Raw genomic sequence first — 21,695 nt, 5'->3', positions numbered from 1 at the left:
GGCTCGCAGTAACGTTGATAAAGAAACAACTATTGCATTTGATAATTTCTGTGCTGTAGTTAAAAATGCATATAGGACAAAAACTGTGCACACAACATTGGATTCTTTCTTTAAATTAGATTAATTTATTAAAAAAGTTAATGGTTTGCATGTCTCCTTTTATATTAAGATTGTAATTCTTTTTCCTATGATACTAAAATATTGTATATATAAAAATATATACTGTACAATATTTTCATTTCCGTTAATTGCTTTTTTCTTAGTTTATCTTACAAATAAAATAAAATCTTTATAAAATATGTTATTCCTATTACTGTATTGTTAGACAAGGCTTTTGTTATTTTTATTTTATTATTTTAAATTAATTATTTTTGATATTATTATTCTTAGATATACAGTATGTACCAAAAAAAGAAAAAAGATAAAATTTTGACACTTTTGGGGACCTCATTATTACGAAATGTGAAAATTTAGGTCCCTTGACCTTTGTATTAATGAGATTTGACTGTAGTGTACTTTTTACAGGGAAAAAATATAATCTCTTCTGTATGAAATCATAGTTTTGATTACCCAGTCATATCCTTACAGTAATTTACCATTTTAAAATAAGATAAACTACTTAGAAACATAATGGTGTAAGTCACATAAACAATTTTTTGGCCAGCAGTGTTTAATTACATAAAGACTGCTGGCCAAAAAATTGAATATTAACAAAAATTGTCAAGCTCGTGCAAATTTTTAAAGTTTTTTTAAACTCCATGTGTATCACAATTCAGTAAATTAAATTTGAGTTTTTTATGAATGCAAACACAATACACCTTGTTCTCAAAAATGAGAATAGACTGACTTACACCACTATGAATCTGAACCCTCCATATATGTAGAATTGTTAGTATTAAGTTAGCGACTTACGGTTGCTGTTGTGAAGAGAATTGATATTGCTGATTAAGAGGAAGTGATTAAGGTTGAATTAATTCAGTGTTTGCAGCTGTAGAGAGAGTTTATATTATTAAGTGAGAGAAATTTTATGGAAATAATAGCATGTGTTAAAAATTAATAGATCACATGTAAATGAATACCAATGATAAACTTCAGTTGCCACCTCTCAGTCCATCTGCTCAACTTTTCTAGATCCTGTTGCAGTAGTGTACTGTCATTACTGTCATTAACAACCCTGTCCAATCTTCATATCGTCTGCAAACTTGGACGCTAACCCTGATATACCTTCGTCATAGAGTTATACGAACAGTAACAGCTTCTATTTCCGTTTGAAGTGGCATATGTTTAGTTGGGATCATTGAATTTACTAGGGTTGCCACACCACAATGGGCAGCATTAGCTGTATTTCGATCTCTTTGATAAAAGCAATAGTTCTTTATCTAAGGAGAAATTTGCAAGGTTAGGTATGTTTCCTGAAGACAAAGGGCAACTGGAGAATAACAATTAATTAGATCTTGGATATTACCTGTATTGCAACGAAAGCCTCTGCAGTTCCATTGTAAAATACAAGGCATTATTTGTGTTTAGTTGATGGAGCTGATTCTGACTGCTTTTTGAAGGTGACTGGTTTATGACATTCCAATTTTTGTTTGTCTTTTTTTTAGGAATGCTGGCCGACCAGTGTCCATTTCTTCTTCTTCGGCAAGGATCTCTAAAATAGGATCTTCCTGTATAGATGTGCCATCTGTGTCCATGGTTCTGTTCTGCAATACCCTCCTGAGATCCTGCAATACCCTCCAGACATTTCTGTATAACAAAGGGAGACAATTTTCTCATAGGCTGACTACTTAAAGAGTGGAAGATTAAGAAAGATGGGCAGGGGTGCTCCGTCCTATCAGTCTTCTGCTCATTGGGTTATTGCTTTCCATGTGCACATGGTCTGTATTTGCCATGTTTGCTCCTTTTAGCCCTTGGCAAGAGGACTTATCTGCAAAGGTTTCTAGCCCTTCCATGAGGAGGCAGGAGCAGTGCCGCTAGGAGGCCAAGCGGTTAAAGTGTTAGTTGGTTAGAGAACTAGAAATATATGGATAAATAAAGACAGGTGGGTTACCTTTCTGTGTTCTAACTTGTGGCTTTTCAAGTATAGAAAATTGACATTTCAGTTATCGGTTGATTCAACTACTGCTCATCTCAGATGCCCAAATTATTCGCTGTATGATTCCTTTTGCCTCAAAGGTGGTACTTGTGCATATGTCCGTTCTGATATTCCCTGTCAGAGACTTGGCAATTTGGAATCTCCTCTCTTTGATCTTCTCTGGCTTAAAATCTCTCTACCTCATTGTGTCAAATTCATCTGTTGTCTCTACTGTTCTCAAAACTCCACTAATCACATGGAGCTCTTTGACTTCCTCTCTTTGCAACTTGATTTTCTCCAGTCCAACTTTCCTAACAGTGAGGTAATTTTCCTTGGTGATTTTAATGTTCACAACTCCAGCTGGCTTCCGTTTTCTAGTCACACCGACCCAGATGGTCAAGATGCTGAGGCTTTTGCAATTACTAATGACCTTGCACAGATTGTTCATTTACCTACAAGAATATCGGAGAATCCTAATCATACAGCCATCATGCTTGATCTTTTTATCATAAACAACCCTTCTAAGTACACGGTCGAAGTGAGAGGTCCTTTAGGCACTTCAGATCACAACTTGGTGATTGTCTCTTCTCCAATGGAGTCTTTATATCTCATGGCTATTACCAACCTCGTGTTGTTTGGCATTACAAGAATACAAAATGGGATGACCCGCTAGATTTCTTTTCTTCTTTTCCTTGGTCGGATTACTGTTTCAAAACTTCTGATGTTTGAAAACCTCAGATTGTGTCAGTGAAATTATTCTTGCAGGAATGAAATCCTTTATCCCAACCTTGGTTTTCCAATAAATGTGCTAAGGCTGTTCAAGAGAAGAATGTTGCATATCGTAATTGGCTTGTTTCTAATTTTCAGTTTCATTTTCAGCCTACACCAAAGCTCGCAACAATTGCAAAGCAGTTATTAATCAGTCCAAACTAGAGTTTGAACAGGTTTAGAGTAGAAAACATGCTTCTTGACCTAATGGTAGCCGAGAATTCTGGTCTCTTGCCAAAGCTATTGGCCACAACTTTTGCCCATCTGCTCCCACCTGTCCAAACCAGATGGTTCTGTTGTCACTTCAGCCAAGGATAAAGCTGACCTGCTAGCATCCCATTTTTCTTCCAACTCATGTATTAATGATCTTGGCAAAACACCTCCCACCATTCCCAACACGCTCCATTCAATGCCTCCTGTGGTCTTCCGTCAAAAAGATGTCAGAAGGATTCTGACGAATCTTGATGCTAAGAAATCTCCAGGTCCCGACGGTATTTCTCCACTTGTTCTCAAAATCTGTGCTCCTGAACTTACTCCTATTCTTTGCCGCCTTTTTTTCACTTTCTTATTCCAAAGGTGTTTTTCCTCTTTCTGCTTGGAAATTTGCTCATATCCAGCCAGTTCCTAAAAAGGGTGACAAATCCCTCCCATACAATTATTTCTACTCTTACTAAAGTAATGGAGAAATCAATTAACTGCCAACTCTTAAACTACCTAGAAACCTTCCATCTGATCAATGATTGCCAGTATGGATTCCGTCAGTGTCGATCCACTTGTGATATTCTGGCTTATGTTATCCATTTTATCGACTAATTCAATGGAAAGGTTCGGTGAAACACAAGTTGCTCTTGACAAATCATGTTTTAAAGTAATTGGTTATCCAGTTTTCTCTCTGGATAACCAATAAATATTTATTGGTTATCCAGAGAGGATAACCAATATTGAATAAATATTTCTTTCCCCAACTCTTTTCCTATTGTATATTAATGACCTTCTTCCATTGACCGGAAAACCTATCCATAGTTTTGCCGATGATAGCACATTGCATTCCACTTTTCATTTTGAGAAACCAAGCCCTGCTCAATCAGCTTCAACTTCTCGAAAATCTGCTAACAATTCCTTAAATGCCAATCTTCAGGTAATTCTCCAGTGGGGGCAAAGACAACTTAGTTGATTTCAACCCTTCTAAAACTCAGTCTTGTCTTATATCTCACAAAAAGGATTCTTCTGCTCCTATGCTTATCTTTAGTGACACTCTGATTTCTAGGCAAAATGATATATTTCTTTTGGGGATTACACTGACTTCTAATCTCTCTTGGCACAAGCACATTACAAATATTGCTTCCTCTGCATCTAAAAAACTTGGTTTTCTCTTTCATTCTCGGCGTTACTTTTCTTCCAAACAGCTGCTCACTCTGCATAAATCGCAAATCCACCCTGCCATGGAATATTGTTCCCACATCTGGGGTGATGCCCCCAAAACCTCTCTCAGGCTTCTTGATTCCATTCAGAAGAGGGCAGTTAAGTTAATTAATGATTCATCTCTAACAGAGTCTCTCCACTCGCTGTCTCATAGACGTACTGTTTCTACTGCATGCCTTTTCTACAGATACACGTAATTCTGTTTTTGCACAAATTTGATTTAACACGAATTCAAAATAAATATTTCATTCTCTTTTTATGCCAGTCATTTTGATTTAACACGATTTCTATGAAAATTTTTCCCCCCCTAAATTCTAAGAAAATTTTTTTTTATTTGTATCAATTAGTATCATTTCTATATTACACTCACCAATAGATTGGATAACAGCTAGTGTGTACATCTAGGTATCTATGAATCATCAATGTTTTTATTGAATTTGGTGTACATCTACAGTATTCGTGCATTGTATCTTCGGAAGACATTTAGTAGTAAGCTCTATTTCAAAGTGAAAGAATCTTTAGTGAAATTTGTGCCCATATAAATTTATTAATTTTTCCGATAGTCAATAAATTGTAAGTTTACAAATTTTTCATACCTTTTTTATTAATTATAACTGAGATATTTTTCGATAGCCCTTATATAATGTCGAATAATTCGCCTATTACCAAAATGAAAAGGAAAGCGATTTCTTCGGAACTTAAAATTCAAATTTTAAATCGTCTTGCAACTGGACAAGGGGCTACGTCTGTAGGAAAGCATTTTGGTGTACATGAAGCTACTGTAAGAACTATTAAAAAAATGAAGCTGCAATTAGGAAGTCAGTATGTTCTGGAACAAAAGTAAGTGTTAATTCATCATCATATACAAGAGATATTGTCAAGGAAAAAATGGAAAAGGCTCTGGTAATATGGATAGAAGAACAGTCACAAAAAAAGAGTACCAGTAGATGGAAATGCCATCAAGCAAACAGCACTAAGAATTTACAGACAGATTAAAGAAAAGGAGCCAAGCACTTCATCTCAGTTAAACAGAAAGTATGAATTTTCTGCGAGTATAGGTTGGATCGGCTACTAAAGTATTCCAGCAGGAACTTGCAAAAATTATTGAAGATGGAGGATACACTCCTGATCAAGTGTGGAATGCAGATGAAACTGGTTTCTTCTGGAAACGAATGCCGAACAGAACGTATGTAGCCAAATCGCAGAAAACTGCTGGCGGTTTTAAGGTAGCTAAGGATCATGTGACCTTATTATTTTCCTCCAACGCTTCAGGAGATCGCATGTTGAAACCACTGCTGGTAAATCGAGCCCTAAACCCACATTCAATGAAAGGTGTAGATATCAATAAACTGCCTGTTCACTGGATGGCAAACAAGAAGGCCTGGGTGACCACTGCTATCTTTACAGAATGGTTCAACAAATGTTTCGTCCCAGAAGTCAGACGTTATATGAATTTGAAAGGTCTCGAATTTAAAGTTCTTCTGATTCTTGACAATGCACCCGGCCATCCTGTCTTGGAACACCAAAACGTACAAATTTTATTTCTGCCACCTAATACTACATCTTTGATACAACTGCTAGACCAAGGTATAATTGCGACAATTAAAACATACTACGTAAAACGAACATTCAAACACGTTTTGGACAAACTGAATGACAAAACACTAACAGTCATTGATGTGTGGAAGAAATTCTCAATTATGGATTGTATCAATCAAGTTGGATTAGCATTAACTGAATTAAAACCAGCAACTTTAAATGTGTGTTGGAAAGCAGTTTGGCCACAATGTGTAAAAAGCAAAGATCCCATCCTAATACAACTGAATTTCGCAACATCATTACAATGGCACACAAAATTGGTGGAGAAGGATTCGATGATCTATCGTTTGAAGATATTGATGAATTGTTAACCAACAAAGCCCTAAGCGAAGATGAAATATTAGAGGTTGTCCTTGGGACTCCTTATCCCACAGAACGCTAGTGATAATGAAGAAAATGATCCTGTTCTAAATGCAGATTTAATAAAAGAAGGTCTGGAACTGGCCAGAAAATTAGGTAATCATTTTGTCAAACATGACCCTAATGAGGAACGTGCTGGGAAGTTTCAACATGAACTGAAGTTGTTGACAGCCTCTTACAGAGAATTATATAACGGCCTAACCAAAACACGAACACAACGATTAATAACTGAATTCGTTTGTAAAACCGGTGAAACATCACCACCAGAGGAGACTCGTGCTGATTTTGTTCAAGAGATCACAGAAGGAATTTCATTAATAGAGGAAGAAGACGATGTCCACAACATTTCTAGTGATAGCAGTGATATTCCAGTCATACGCAAATGTATGCACCGTTTATTATCAGAAAGTGAAAATGAATAAAATCTTGTTATGTGTAAAACAGATTTTTTTGTTCATGAAGAATTCTTGTTCATTTCATATGCATACAAATTTACTTTAATACATTTTCATTACATATTATTACATGTGTTTTTTTTTTTTTTTTTTTTTGTTGAAAAAAAAATAAGCTTAAAACGAATATTTTTATGTATTTTTTTAAAAATTATTTTTACTGATTTTTTAAATCCAGAAACAATCTTCTTTTCTTCCATATATACAATGTCTTTTTTTACACGAATTTTTTTTTACACATATTTTTCAGGAATGTATCTATCGTGTAAAAACAGAATTAGGTGTACTTCCATGGGCAATGTCCTTCTGAATTGGCTTCTATAATTCCCGCTCTCTCTTTCAAAACAGTCCGAACACGTGCTGCCACCAGCCAACATCCATTTACTGTCCAACTTCAAACTCACAGAACCAACTTTTCTTCTTCTTTGTTTATTCATTCAACTGCCATTTTCTGGAACAACCTTCCTTCATACGTATTTCCTGAAAATTACAGTCTACAGAAGTTCAAGTCTAATGTCAACAAATATCTTCTTTCGTCTTCTCAACCTCCAACCCAAGTACGGTACTAAGTACTATAGGTTCTAATACCTCTCATGTTTGGGGTTTACATAAAAAATAAATAAAAAATAAAACTGGTCAGACAAGATTTCACCTTAACAAATCCATGCTGTGTCTGATCTATAATTGCAGTCTTGTCTAGATGATCCTGCAGTGCTCCTTTAACAAGCGTCTCCATTATTTTCCCCAGAACAAAAATTAAACTAACAAGTCTGTAATTACTTGTGTCACCCTTTGATCCTCCTTTATTAATTAGGGTCACATTTGCACATCTCCAGTCCATGAGTACTTCCCCCAAGTCCAAAGAAGCTCTCATAATTATGGCTAATGGTTTGCTTACTTCCTTTGCTGCCTCCTTTAATATAACTGGATAGATCCCATCTACCCTGGGTGCCTTTCTTATGTTCCATATCAACAATTTCTTCTCCACTTTGCTCTCAGTGATTACAAAATCATTTAGCTCCCTGCTATAGTTTGATAAGCTGCTGGCCTCCAATTCTCTACAGAATTCCACATGGGAAAATGTAGATGCAAAATACTCATTCAACCATCATTCATAATAATCATACACAGATTCATACACATCATTTGCAATTAATCAAGTCTATATGGAAGTATGATTTTTAATGTTCACAACATTAATAGAAATAATCAACACAACATTAATAGACCAGGGAGAGGGCGCTGACTCTATTTAAAAGTTACAGCTGACAGTTACAGGCTCCGCAAAAACGATAAGTGTTTGCCTTTTATTTACATGATTGTTGTTTTATATTGTACTTAATACGTAGTCATATAGTTATAGTTACGCTGGTTATTTTTTATTTTAATTTAGATAAAGAGTTTTTGTGGATTTTACTTACGATAGGTAAAACCGTTATTTTTGTTCGATTTTTGTAGCCATTGTTTTTGTATATAGGGAATTCAAAGTTTTTGTAGGGAATTCAAAGTTTTTAATTGAGGTAGCTAGGTAGCTCTAACGCATAATTATATAGTAATACGCTTCACTGTTTCTATTTCATAGTTTCTATTCAAATACTACTGACATTTAATTTATTGATTTTATTAATTTAAACTACCATGCCCCGAACTAGAGCAGCAAAGCAACGGGCACAAAGTGGCAGGAGTGTTGTGACTCGGGGGAGAACTGAGGGGGGCGATTCTCCAACGCGTCACAGCCTAAAAAAATGTACAACTTGTGAAATGTTTGCCGAACTCTCTGGAACGGAACATGATATTGCCATGGGGGATGTCTTTGTGTGTGCGCGATGTAAGGAGTGTAAGGAAATCAGGCGACAACTCAGCGTTGTTATGGGCCTATATGAGAGTTTGAAGGACAGGGTGGATGCCCTCGAAGGAAATAAATTGAGGGGCCCATCAAGCTCTCAGCTGCCCACATCAACGCCAGAGCGTGCACTTGGTCATCACGCAACACAGCGGCAACCCCCAAGGCAGAATGCGCTGGTCCCACAGGAACTATTAGTTGTTGGTGACTCTATTGTCAGGGAAACGGGGAACATGCTATGTAAAATGGATAGGTGGAACAGGACCAGGGTATGTCTGCCAGGGGCAAAGGTTGATGACGTTGTAGAGCGGATATCATCTTTCAAGGGCACAAAAGGTGATATAGTTGTACACGTTGGCACTAATGATATTAAGAGTAGGAGACCGGCAGAATTACTCAACAAGTACAGGTCACTGTTGAAAAAAAGCCGAGAATTAGGGTTGAATTTAAAAGTGTCTGCAATTCTGCCCAGACACGATAGGAGGGAGTATATGATGAGAGCCTTGTCGATCAATTCGGCCCTGGAAAGATTGTGCAAGGCTCAAGGGGTAGAATTTTTTTCAGCCTGGACTGTACTTGTTAACAGGAGAGATTGCTTCTACAGGGATGGGATACACTTAAATAGAAAGGGTGCAAGAATATTTGCTGATGCTATCGAGGCAGTGTTAGGTGGGTCGGAAAACTGCTAGTTTGGGGGGATACAAAGACTAATAGTTTAACAGTAACCGCAGGCAGAGGTGAAGGTGATTCTTGCACAACTTCTATTAAAATAAGAAGCGACCTGGAGCGAGGGGTGTTGGGGGTTTCAGGGACGGATGGCAGTCATCCTGGAATAGTTGGGTATATGGGATGTGTTAGGGTAACGAGGAATAGGCATAGGAGCATGTATGCTTGCATGTATACCAATGCTAGAAGTATAGTAAATAAATTTGATGAATTTGAAGTGTTGGTCAAGACATCAAAGGCGGATATTGTTGGGATAGCAGAGACGTGGTGTCACAAAGATATAAGGAATGCAGAACTGGAATTTGGGGAGTACAATGTGTACAGAAAGGATAGACAGGACAGAAAGGGAGGAGGTGTTATGCTGTTAATTAAGAAAAACATAAAATCAAGAGAAGTGCATCCAGTTGATATAGATGGACAGTGCACTGTTGAGTCAGTTTGGTGTGACATAAGCACTGCAAAAGCAAAAATAAGAGTAGGAGTGTGTTATAGGCCTAATGACTCGAATGAGTACAATGAACAATTGTACAGAGAAATAGAGTGGGCCAGTAAATCAGAATGTCTTATAATGGGGGATTTTAACTTCCCAGATATTGACTGGAACTTGTGGGTTGGTCACTCACACACTAGTCAGACTTTTGTGGATTTATTGGATGATTGTTTTCTGCAGCAGCATGTTCGAGAGGCAACCAGAGAAAGTAATACTCTTGATCTGGTTATCAGCAGTGATCATTCGTGTATTAAGAATTTGCAGATAAAGGAACCACTAGGTGGCAGTGATCACAGTGTGCTGAAGTGGGATTTACTCAAAGAGGTAACTACCGTCAGGGGTAAAGGAAAGGGTTTTTGCTTCCGTAAAGGGGAGTACAGTGGTCTCAGACAGTTTTTAAATTCTGTACAGTGGGATCGACTGACGATGTTCCAAACAGTAAATTCTAAGTGGGAAGCATTCAAGGAATTAATCGTGGAAGCTACTAGACTTTTCATACCGATGAAGAAATATTGTTCAAGGTTTAGGCCTAAATGGTTATCAAATGAACTAATGAGACTCGTGACAGAGAAGAAAAATGCATGGGATGCATATAAATTATCAGGCGACGCAGAAGCCTGTAGCAGATATAAGCTAGTCTGTAATCAGGTCACAAAGGAGGTTCGGCAGGCAAAGGCGGATTACGAGAAATCTTTGGCAAAAGATGCTAAGAAAAACAGCAAGGATTTCTTTACTTATATAAACTCTAAAAGGAAGGGGCTGAATATGATTGGTCCACTTGACATCGATGGTTCGACTGTTGATGATCCTGCTCAGATAGCAAACAAACTGAATGAGTATTTTGCATCTACATTCACACGTGAGGAATCATTACAGTTTGAAAATGGAAGAAGGTTATCAAATTGTAGCAGTGTGCTTAATGATTTTGTAATAACTGAGAGCAAAGTGGAGGAGAAATTGTTGAAGTTAAACATAAGAAAGGCACCTGGGGCGGATGGGATCTAACCAGTTATATTAAAGGAGGCGGCAAAGCAACTAAGCAAACCCTTAGCCATAATTATGAGAGCATCCTTGGACTCAGGAGAGGTTCCCACGGACTGGAGATGTGCAAATGTATCCCCAATTCACAAAGGAGGTTCGAAGGGTGACACGAATAATTACAGACCAGTTAGTTTAACTTCTGTTCCGGGTAAAATAATGGAGTCACTGGTTAAAGATGCATTGCAGGATCATCTAGACAAGACTGCAGCAATAATTCAGACACAGCATGGGTTTGTTAAGGGAAAGTCTTGTCTGACAAATTTGATTGGTTATTATGATGTGGTCACAGAGGAACTGGATGCAAAAAATAATTTTGATATCATATACTTGGATTTCAGGAAAGCTTTTGACACTGTTGCGCATGGAAGACTACTGTACAAATTGGAGCAGAATGGTATTAAGGGTAAGTTGCTGCAATGGATAAAAGGATGGTTAAGTGGGAGAAGACAGAGGGTGGTAATCAATGGGTGCTGCTCTTCGTGGACTAATGTTATTAGTGGAGTCCCACAGGGTTCGGTGTTGGGGCCACTGTTGTTTTGTATATTTATCAATGATATTGATGAAGGTATATCAGGCTTAATGTCGAAGTTTGCAGATGACACGAAGGTTGGCAGGGTTGTTAATGACAGTAATGGCAGTGTGCTACTGCAACAGGATCTAGATAATTTGGGCAGATGGGCTAAGAAGTGGCAACTGAAGTTTAACCTTGACAAATGCAAAGTACTGCATATGGGTAGAAGTAACCCCAGAGAAACGTACCAACTGTGTGGTACTACACTTAAGGTGGTAGAAAATGAAAAAGACCTGGGAGTAATTGTGCAGTCAGATATGAAGTTTTCTGAGCAATGTAGACAGGCTGCTAGGGCAGGTCATGGGGTTTTGTCAATGATATATAGGAATTTTGCTAGCAGGGAAAAGGAGGTGATTGTCCCTCTGTATAAGGCAATGGTCAGGCCACGTCTTGAGTACTGCGTACAGGTCTGGAGGCCTCATTTTAGGAAGGATGTAGATTTGCTTGAGCGTGTACAGAGAAGAGCAACACGATTGGTGAGGGGAATGAAGGGATCCTCTTACCAAGAGAGGCTTAAGTTCTGCAAATTGCAGTGGCTGGAGATTAGGCACCTGCGCGGTGATCTGATTGAGGTCTATAAGGCCTTGAATGGGTTGAGCACGCTGAATTCTGATGGGATCCTCCCACTTGTTCAGAATACGAACCTACGGGGACATAAGTTCAAATTAAGAAAGGATAGATGTAGAATAGATGTGCGGAAATTTGCCTTTAGCCAGCGGGTTGTTAATTGCTGGAACAAACTTCCATCTGTCGTTGTGGAAGTTGATAGGTTAAATAAATTTAAGGAGGAACTGGACAGGCAATTGGAGGGTATGGTGTGATTTTTTTTTTTTTTTTTTTTTGGCTGATGCTGCATAAGCTCCTACACTGCTTTCTTGCATCAAGTGCCACTACTACTACTACTACTACTACTAATCACATTAACAACTGATTTTTCTTTTCTATAATCTGCTTATTCACTTAGTCATTTATTCTTCATCATTCTACAGCATTCCTGGAGTAACTGTTTTTAAAAATTCTAAGATTAACAAGAATTAATAAGATTAATCTAAGTTTAAACTACATTTATTCCTTGTAGAATAAATATAGTCTACCGGGGAAGTTGTATAGACAGACAGACACTTGAAAAAAAATATATATAAATAAAGGTAACCTCACCTGTTTTTCTGATGTTACAGTTATTGTTGTTAAATTGGTAACATAAACCTCTGTATTCTTGCTTCCCACCATTTTAATTTCATGTTTTGCCGGAGGACTATTTCCTTCTTGAAGGAGATCTCTGATAATTTCATTATAAACCTCTAAATATGAAGCTTGCATTTCATACTAATTAAGAAAGAGAATAGAATTAAAGAACAAAAACCATATGATTTCTAAAAAATAAATGCTGAATTATTTAAATACTGAATTAATGTGATATTTAATCCTCTTTATAAAGAAAAAAGTCGAATATCACCTATTCTAGTAGTATCAACTGATTAACCCTGGAATGGGGGGACAGCTGTTTTATAGTCTCATGTACTTCACAGCCATTTTTAAAATAAAAATAATAGTTTTAGCTTGTGAAGGTTCTGAGTACATTCAAGTTAATCTCTTATCTTTTATTGAAAATAATAGAATATATTTAATTGTGCACAATGGAGAGGGGAAAGGACTCCATGAAGGACTTGGCCCTTCACTATGATTGCATTATTTCTTAATTTTCACAATTAATAGCTATTATTAAATGTCTTATTAACCATTGGATGCAATCCCTTAAAGTACTGGGAAAGCATCTAATGGGATAAAATAACAATACAGACTATTATGCAATAACAATTAGTACATTGTATGTACAGATCATCATTCATATATTCAACATTAGCCTTCTTTTGCTTTAGCCAAGTGGAATTAAGCATGATTTCATCATGCTATTCCTGACCAATTATCTTTTAGAAAGTAGCAAGAGCCTTTAAAATTGTTCCCACAGAAGTATATTGTTTATTTCCTGATGTTTGCCTATTGGTATTCAATATCAGGAAGATTTTTGTGAAAACTCCATTATGCATGGGATATGGATTTCTGCTGCATTTTACTATACAAGAAATAATTTAGCAAAATGAACACTTCTAACAGGCTGAAAGAAGATGTCTTCAATATGCATCATGAAACTGCTGCTAAAGAAGTCAATCTCCAAAGACCTCTCAGCCACTGTTAGATTTTTTGGGAAATTTTTGCAAGTAGTTATCTATAAGGGACTGAAAATTTTTGCAAGTAGTTATCAGTAAGGGACTGAAATTAGCAGTGCCCAAGATGATAAAGGTCATGATGTATATGAAAAATATAATAGTGTTTACTCCTAATAATGTTTTGTTTATTTTCTCTAAAAGAATGAAAACTAGAGGACATTCAGTTGAAATTGATATAAATCTCATATATATGTAACATCTAGTTAAGTTGTTGTTTGGTTTTTAGGAGCATTAACAACTAAGGCCATATTGTTCCGGGATATGCAGTGGTCATTCCCTGACCTTTCCGCATCCTCCGTATTTGGTGGTGAAGGGCTCGAACCCCGGTCTAATCAAGAAGCGTGTGCTATGCACTGCTGCTCCTTCCCACCTGGCTACGGAGACGCCTGTAACGTCTAGTAAACTTGGTTGAAGCAGAAAGAACTTTTTCTCATGAAACAATCTCTTTGATAGAAGGCAGAGTTTAAATTTTCAAAACTTGAAGAAAATTCCTGTTAATACGTATAGCAAACAATGGCAGATACCTGCTTTTGCTCATTAACCTTTCGTCAGTGTGTATATAGGTCTACATTTTGAAGGTCACTTCAAACAGTGCATCTGTTCACATATGAACTGTCTTTAAATTTTTATGATACATGTTGCCATCTCTTATCTGCATTACCAACGGATTTATAGATACAGTTTGTAAGATGGTAGTATGAAATGGCTCTGAAAACCATAGGAAGAGATCATCTCAGTTGTACAATCTAGGTTAAAAAAAGCCAAATTGAAGAATTTCTGTGGAAATTCTTCACTTTCGCCTTTTTTTTTTTTTTTTTTTTTTTGTTAGATCCAGAATCTGACAAAAACTGGATCAATTAATGCATAAATAGCTATAGAGAATATGGCTAGATCAATAAGTAATGGTAACGACTGATTTTATTTAAAATTCTGATTTGATTTTTGACAATTTTACTCTAGTGTTGGGTCCTATCGAAAATTTGCTAGGGGAGGAAAGGGGGGATCCACATGTGACAAATTTGCATTAGGTATATTAAGCATTTTTAACCCTTTCAGTTAAAAAAAAAAAAGGGCTAAAAATGCTTCAAAAGTAATTTGTCTATATATTTAATGCTTGGTTATTACCATACTTCTGGTGATATACGAACATTCTATATTGATACTGTTTGTACAAAAAACCAATAAACAAATATATCCAGAGTTATATACAGTTTGTGTCGTGCCTTTGGCACACTATAATGTTATCCTTGTAAACAAATACTGCAATTGTACACTTCTCTGATCACTGTGATCTTCCCAGAGTATAAAATTTGCTTTCACACTAATAACTTTTTTTTTTTGGTAGTTGGTGGTGAATCGGCTTCTGTGGCCATAATGCACCTCCCAAGGTTTCTGCAGTACTTTGATCCAAGCCCGAGGCAGGATTCGAACCCACGACCTTTGGGTTGCCAGGCAGGCACTTTAACCACTCGGCTAGCCCGGTCAGCACACTAATAACTAATAACAATGAGAAAAATTTATTCTTTACGAGATTAGAAGCTAATGTGCTTTATAAGTCTGAAAGTGAAACTAAAACAAAACAATACAATACTGAAACAAAGGATTCAGTATCATTTTGGCAACCCCCCTCCCCCTCCCCCCATACTTCTCCTCCTCCAACCCATGCACGGTACTAAGTACTATAGGTTTTGATACCTTTCGTGTTTGGGGTTTTCATAAAAAAAAAAAAAAAAAACCCTCAAACACACACTGCTGTTGTGGTTCTCATAGTTTTAGTAAAACACTAACATGAAGAGTTTTTAACTGTGCAGATCAGATGAGTGAAATAGAAAACAAAGTGAGTGCTCCTGGAACTGTTGAGGTGAAAACAAAAAAGATGGGAAATTAGTTTTGAAGAGAAAATGAGCTGAAAGTGGGGAAAACATGGCATTGAGTTAGCATAATGAACAATAAGTATGAGACAGTGATGGATAAACAAATGTGAAAATGGGTTTTAGCAAACAGTGAATTACTTCCATATGCATGTGGTTAGCATGATGGCAACCTTAAATTATGGATTAATGAAAAATGTAAGTACCGAATTCCAGTTAAGCATCCAATGATTCAAGAGATTCATATCTACAAGAATCTGATAACTCATATGGGAGGTGAGAGTGAGGATAGTATTTCTGATCCATTTAATGAAAAATGGATTCAGAAGCAGCTACAGGTTTTTGTGACCTGTTTTTCCAAATTATTTGGGGAGGGGTGCAGTGGTAATCAAGTGTTCAACGTGGATGAAACGGGATTATTCTAGAAGATGCCCTCATGTACATACACTACAACTGAAGAAATGAAATGGCCTGGTTTTAAAGCTACACAAGACTGCTTGATCTTGTTTATACATGATAATGTAATTGGCGACTTAAAATTAAAGCCATTTTTAGTGTATCACAGTAAGAATTCCCATGCATTCAAAAATGTTTATCTTCACTGCCAGCGATTTGGAAATCAAACATGAAAGCATGGGTTACTATTACTCTTTGCCAGGAAAGGTTTCTGCACTATTTTGCACTCAAAGTGGAAAAATATTTATTTTTTGGAAAGAACATATCACTTAAGGCACTATTAATCCTCAAAAATGTGCTCCGGGTCATACTCCTCACATTGTGGATTCACACTCAAGTTAGTGTTCCTCTGATCTCCCCAAACACCACTTCCCTATTCCAGTCTGCAAATCAAGGGGACATTTTCACATTTAACATTATTTGAGAACCATGAATCAGGCAAAAGCTTGAAAGAAAAAAAAAATCATCGAACTTCTTGAAAAGGTCCAAAGACAGGCAACTCAAATGGTGAGATCAGCAAAAGGATGACCTTATGAGGAAAAACTCCAATTATATGGGCTACAGAGCTTGGCAACCAGACACCCCAGAGGTAACCTGATTGAGGTTTATAAGGCTCTGAGAGGAATTAGTAAAATAAACGAAGGTGCAATTCTCACTGTTCAAAAGAATTCCAGAACTAGGGGTCATAAATTCAAATTACAGGACTTGATATTCAGGTTAGATTGTAGGAAGTTTTTCTTTTAGCCAGCAAGTCATTGATAGCTGGAACAAGTTGCCCTTGCAGGTAGTTAAGACTGAGTTTGAATAAATTCAAAGGTCTACTGGATACTTACTTGTGTGAGAAGAGAAGCATACAATTTGTTTTCTTATCTACTTTTTTTTTTTTTTTTTTTTGCCAGTTTAGCAAAAGCCCCATACAATGGCTTCCTTGCACAGTATGGTGAATACTATTACTATGTAGTGGTAATGAAATCTCTGTACTCCTTCAAACAGCCTGAACCTCAAAAGTTCAAGAAAAAATAATGACAGTGGAAAAGACAATAGGTATCATAAAGGGTTTTGATCTCAATGTTGAAAGAAGCAGAAATGTTGTCAGAGGTCTGCATAGTGTCAACATTTGCTATAAGATTTTTTATGATGGGTAGAAGTAACCCCAGAGAAACATACCAACTGTGTGGTACTATACTTAAGGTGGTAGACTCAGCTTTCTTTCAATAAATTTTTCAAACAAAATTAGTTTGGATTCTAACTTGTATCTCAGAAAATTATGAGTTTAAATGGGAAATTAATGTTTGGTTAGCATACATTTGGTACAACAATGCAGTGTGTATCTACTGAGTGTTAGGTACATATACAAAATCATTTACTGCCAATAAAAAAAGTAGGGACGATATCATAGACTAAAAGGCTAATAATAATATAAAATAGGCAAGTTGAAGTTTTAACAAAGGAATACATTTTTTTTTAAATATTTAAAAATCTGAGTGAAACTGAAGGTAACAGATCACTTTAGCAGACCAGTTAATTACACTTTGCCATTAAGCCAGACATCAGGTTCAAGAACAAAATAAGTGACTAGCTTGAATGATATTGTGATGGATAATTTGGGATATCAGAGACGTGGTGTCACACAGATATAAGGAATGCAGAACAAGAATTTGAGGAGTACAATGTGTACAGGAAGGATAGACACGATAGGAAGGGAGGAGGGGTTATGCTATTAGTTAAGAAACATTAAATCCAAGGAAGTGAAGCCAGTCGACATTCCTGGACAGTGCCGAGTCAGTTTGGTGTGACATAAGCACTGGGAGATCAAAATTGAGAGAAGGAGTGTTTTATAGGACTAATGACTCTGATGAGTATAATAAGAAACTGTACAGGGAAATAGAGTGGGCCAGTAAATCAGAGTCTTATAATGGGGGATTTTAATTTCCCAGATATTAACTGGAATTTTTGGTTTGGTCACTCACACACTAGCAAGGCTTTTTTGGATTTATTGGATAATTGTTTCCTACATCAGCATGTTCGGGAGGCAACTAGAGAGAGAGTAATACTCTTGATCTGATTATCAGTAGTGATTCTTCATGCATTAAGAATCTGCAGATAAAGGAACCACTAGGTGGCAGTGATCACAGCGTGCTGAAGTGGGATTTACTCAAAGAGGTAACTACCATCAGAGTTAAAGGGAAGGGTTTTTGATTTCGTAAAGGCGACAACGATGGTCTGAGACAGTACTTAAATTCTATACAGTGGGACCAACTCATGATGTTACCAACAGCAAATTCAAAATGGGAAGCATTCAAAGCACGTATCTTGGAAGCTACTAGGCTTTACATACCAACTAAGAAATATTGTTTAAGGTTTAGGTCTAAATGGATGTCAGATGAACTAATGAGACATACCAGAGAAGGAAAATGCATGGGATAGACATAAACTAATGGGTGACATGGAAGCCTATGACAGATATAATCTGGTCTGTAACCAACTCACAAAGGAGATTAGGAGAAATCTTTGGCAAAGGATGCAAAGAAAAACAGCAAAAGAGTTCTTTACCTATGTAAAATCTAGAAGGAAAGGGATGAATCAGATTGGTCCACTGGATATTGGTAGTTGATGATCCTGCTCAGGTGGCTAACAAACTAAATGAATATTTTGCATCTACATTCACATGAGAAGTTGTTCAAGGAGGGGAATGCCAGAGGTGAGTTAAACTTTGGCAGTGAGCTAGATGATTTGAGAGGAAAGTGGAGGAGAAATTGTTGAAGATAAACATAAAAAAGGCACCCGAGGTGGATGGAATCTATCCAGTTAAAGGAGGCAGCAAAGGAAGTAAGCAAACCCTTAGCCATAATTATGAGAGCTTTTTTGGACTTGGGGGAGGTACCTATGGACTGGAGATGTGCAAATGTGACCCCAATTCAAAGGAGGATCAAAGGGCGACACAAGTAATTATAGACCTGTGAGTTTAACTTCTGTTCTAGGAAAATTGATGGTTAAAGAAGCACTGCAGGATCATCTAGACAAGACTTCAGTTATAGCTCAGACACAGCATGGTTTTGTTAAGGGAAAGTCTTGCCTGACCAATTTGATTGGATACTATGATGTGGTCACAAAGGAACTGGATGCAGGGAATAACTTTGATATCATATCTTTGGATCTTAGAAAGGCTTTTGATACTGCTGCACATGGAAGACTGCTGAACAAATTGGAGCAGTGTGGCATTGGAGGCAAATTGCTGATATGGATAAAGGAACGGTTGAGTGGGAGAAGAACAGAGTGGTAATTAATGGACACTGCTCATCGTGAACTAATGTTATTAGTGCAGTCCCTCAGGATTCAGTGTTAGGTCCATTGTTGTTTTCTGTATTTATAAATGATATTGATGATGGTATATGAAGCTTAATGTCCAAGTTTGCAGATGGTATGAAGGTTGGCAGGGTTGTTAAGGACACTAATGACAGTACGCTGCTGCAACAGGATCTAGAAAAGTTGACGGATGGGCTGAGAGGTGGCAAATGAAGTTTAAAATTGACAAATGTAAAGCAGTAACCCCAGAGTAACATATCAACTCAGTGGTACTACACTGACAGTGGTAGAAAACGAAAAGGACCTGGGGGTAATTGTGCAGGCAGATATGAAGTTTTCTGAGCAGTGCAGATGGTCTGCAAGAGTAGCTCATGGTGTCTTCACAATGATATACCTAGGAATGTTCCTAGCAGGGATAAGGAGGTGATTATCCCCTTGTATAAGGCAATGGTCAGGCCACACCTTGAATACTGTATACAGATCTGGAGGCCTCATTTTAAGAAGGATGTAGAACTGTTGGAATGAGTACGGAGAAGGGCAACAAGATTAGTGAATGGAACAAAGGATTTCTCTTATAAAGAAAGGCTTAAGTTTTGCAAATTACAGTGTCTGCAGACTAGGCACCTGCGAGATGATCTGATTGAGGTGTATAAACTCTTGAATGGTTTCAGCATGCTCAATGCTGATGGAATTCTTCCTCTTGCTCAGAATAATCTGCCTGAGAAGGCGTAAATTCAAATTGATGAAAGACGGTTGTAGGATAGATGTGCGGAAGTTTGCCTTTAGCCAGCAGGTGGTTGATTGCTGGAACAAACTTCCATTTGTTGTTGTAGAAGTTGATAGCTTAAATAGATTCAAGGCAGAACTTGACAAACATTTGGAGCTAGTGGATGGGTGAAATAAGGGTTTTTTTTTTTTTTTTGGCTGATGCTATATAAGCTTGCTTTCTTCCATCATGTGCCTTTGCTAATGCTAATGCAATTACAAAAAACAGTTGGCAAACCATAAGATGGAAGCTTGTTTAGAAGCACTTTATGCCAAACATGATCAAAAGCCTTTGAGATGTCAAGAGCAACTGCTTGTGTTTCACCGAACCTTTCCATTGAATTAGTCCATAAATGGATAACAAAGCCAGAATATCATCAGTGGATCGACACTGATGGAATCCATACTGGCGATCATTGATCAGACAGGTTTCTAGGTAGTTTAAGTGTTGGCAGTTAAATGATTTCTCCGTTACTTTAGAAAGACTAGAAATAATTGCAATGGGACGATAATTGGATGGGAGTGATTTGTCACCATTTTTAGGAACTGGCTGGATGTGAGCAAATTTCCAAGGAGAAGGAAAAACACCTTTGGAATAAGAAAGTGAAAAAAAGTGGCAAAGAACTGGACTAAGTTCAGGAGCACAGGTTTTGAGAACAAGTGGAGAAATACCATCAGGACCTGGAGCTTTCTTAGCATCAAGATTCTTCAAAATCCTTCTGACATCCTTTTGACGGAAGAATACAGGAGGCATGAATGGAGTGTGCTGGAAATGGTAGGAGGTGTTTTACCAAGGTCATTAATACATGATTTGGAAGAAAAATGGGATGCTAGCAGATCAGCTTTATCCTTGGTTGAAGTGACAACAGAACCATCTGGTTTTGAAAGAGATAGGCAAAAGTTATGACCAATAGCTTTGGCAAGAGATCAGAATGCTCGGCTACTATTAGGGCAAGAAACAAGATTATACACTTAGCCTGTTCAGACTCTAGTTAGTACAGCAGTTAATAATCAGTCTCTTGGACTGATTATTAACTGCTTTACAACTGTTGCGAGCTCTGGTGTAGGTAGAAAATGAAATGAAGAATTGGAAACATATGCAACATTCTTCTCTTGAACAGCCATTGCAGATTTTAGATAAACGACCAGCTGTGTAAGGATCATTAGTAATTGCAAAAGCCTCAGCATCTCAACTAGCTGGGTCGGTGTGGCTAGAAAATGGAAGCCAGCTGGAGTTGTGAACATTAAAATCACCTCACTGTAAGGAAAGTTGCAAAGAGACGAAGTCAAAGAGGTCCAAGTGATTAGTGGAATTGGGAGAAGGGTAGAGACAACAGATGAATTTGACAGAATGAGGTAGAGAGATTTTAAGCCAGAGGAGATTCCAAATTACCAAGTCTCTGACAGGGAATATCAGAACGGACATATGCACAATTACCACCTTTGAGGGGAAAGGAATCATACAGCGAATAATTTGGGCAACTGGGATGAGCAGTAGTTTAATCAACTGATAATAGATTCTGTCAGAAAAAGTACACGGGGTTTGGCAGACTGCAAGTGGAAATAGACATCGTTGAGATTAGAATTGGGACCACGTATATTTGTGAAATGAATTAGGAAGTGTTTGGGAGGTTCTGATCTTTTCACAGATAAGCTTACTCTATTAGTTTGACAATTCATTGTGTATTCAATAGTAAGAAAAAGTGGGGGCATTTCATTGCTG

General features: G+C 37.3%; 1 protein-coding gene across 1 annotated transcript in view; it reads right to left on the bottom strand.

The window, feature by feature from the left end:
* Positions 1-21,695, bottom strand: part of LOC150077333 (carboxy-terminal kinesin 2-like) — a 287,195-nt gene that overhangs the window by 76,311 nt on the left and 189,189 nt on the right. The window contains exon 9 of the mRNA XM_090386031.1: positions 12,505-12,672. Coding sequence (XP_090242157.1) covers positions 12,505-12,672 — 168 coding nt within the window. The remainder of the gene's footprint in view (positions 1-12,504; positions 12,673-21,695) is intronic.

Source organism: Mastigoproctus giganteus, chromosome 12, assembly GCF_048544385.1.
Source record: "Mastigoproctus giganteus isolate SK-2022 chromosome 12, ASM4854438v1, whole genome shotgun sequence".
In the NCBI taxonomy this organism is placed as follows: Eukaryota; Metazoa; Arthropoda; class Arachnida; order Uropygi; family Thelyphonidae; genus Mastigoproctus; species Mastigoproctus giganteus.
The sequence above is the reverse complement of the archived record's forward strand: the minus strand, read 5'-3'. Positions and strand labels throughout refer to the sequence as shown.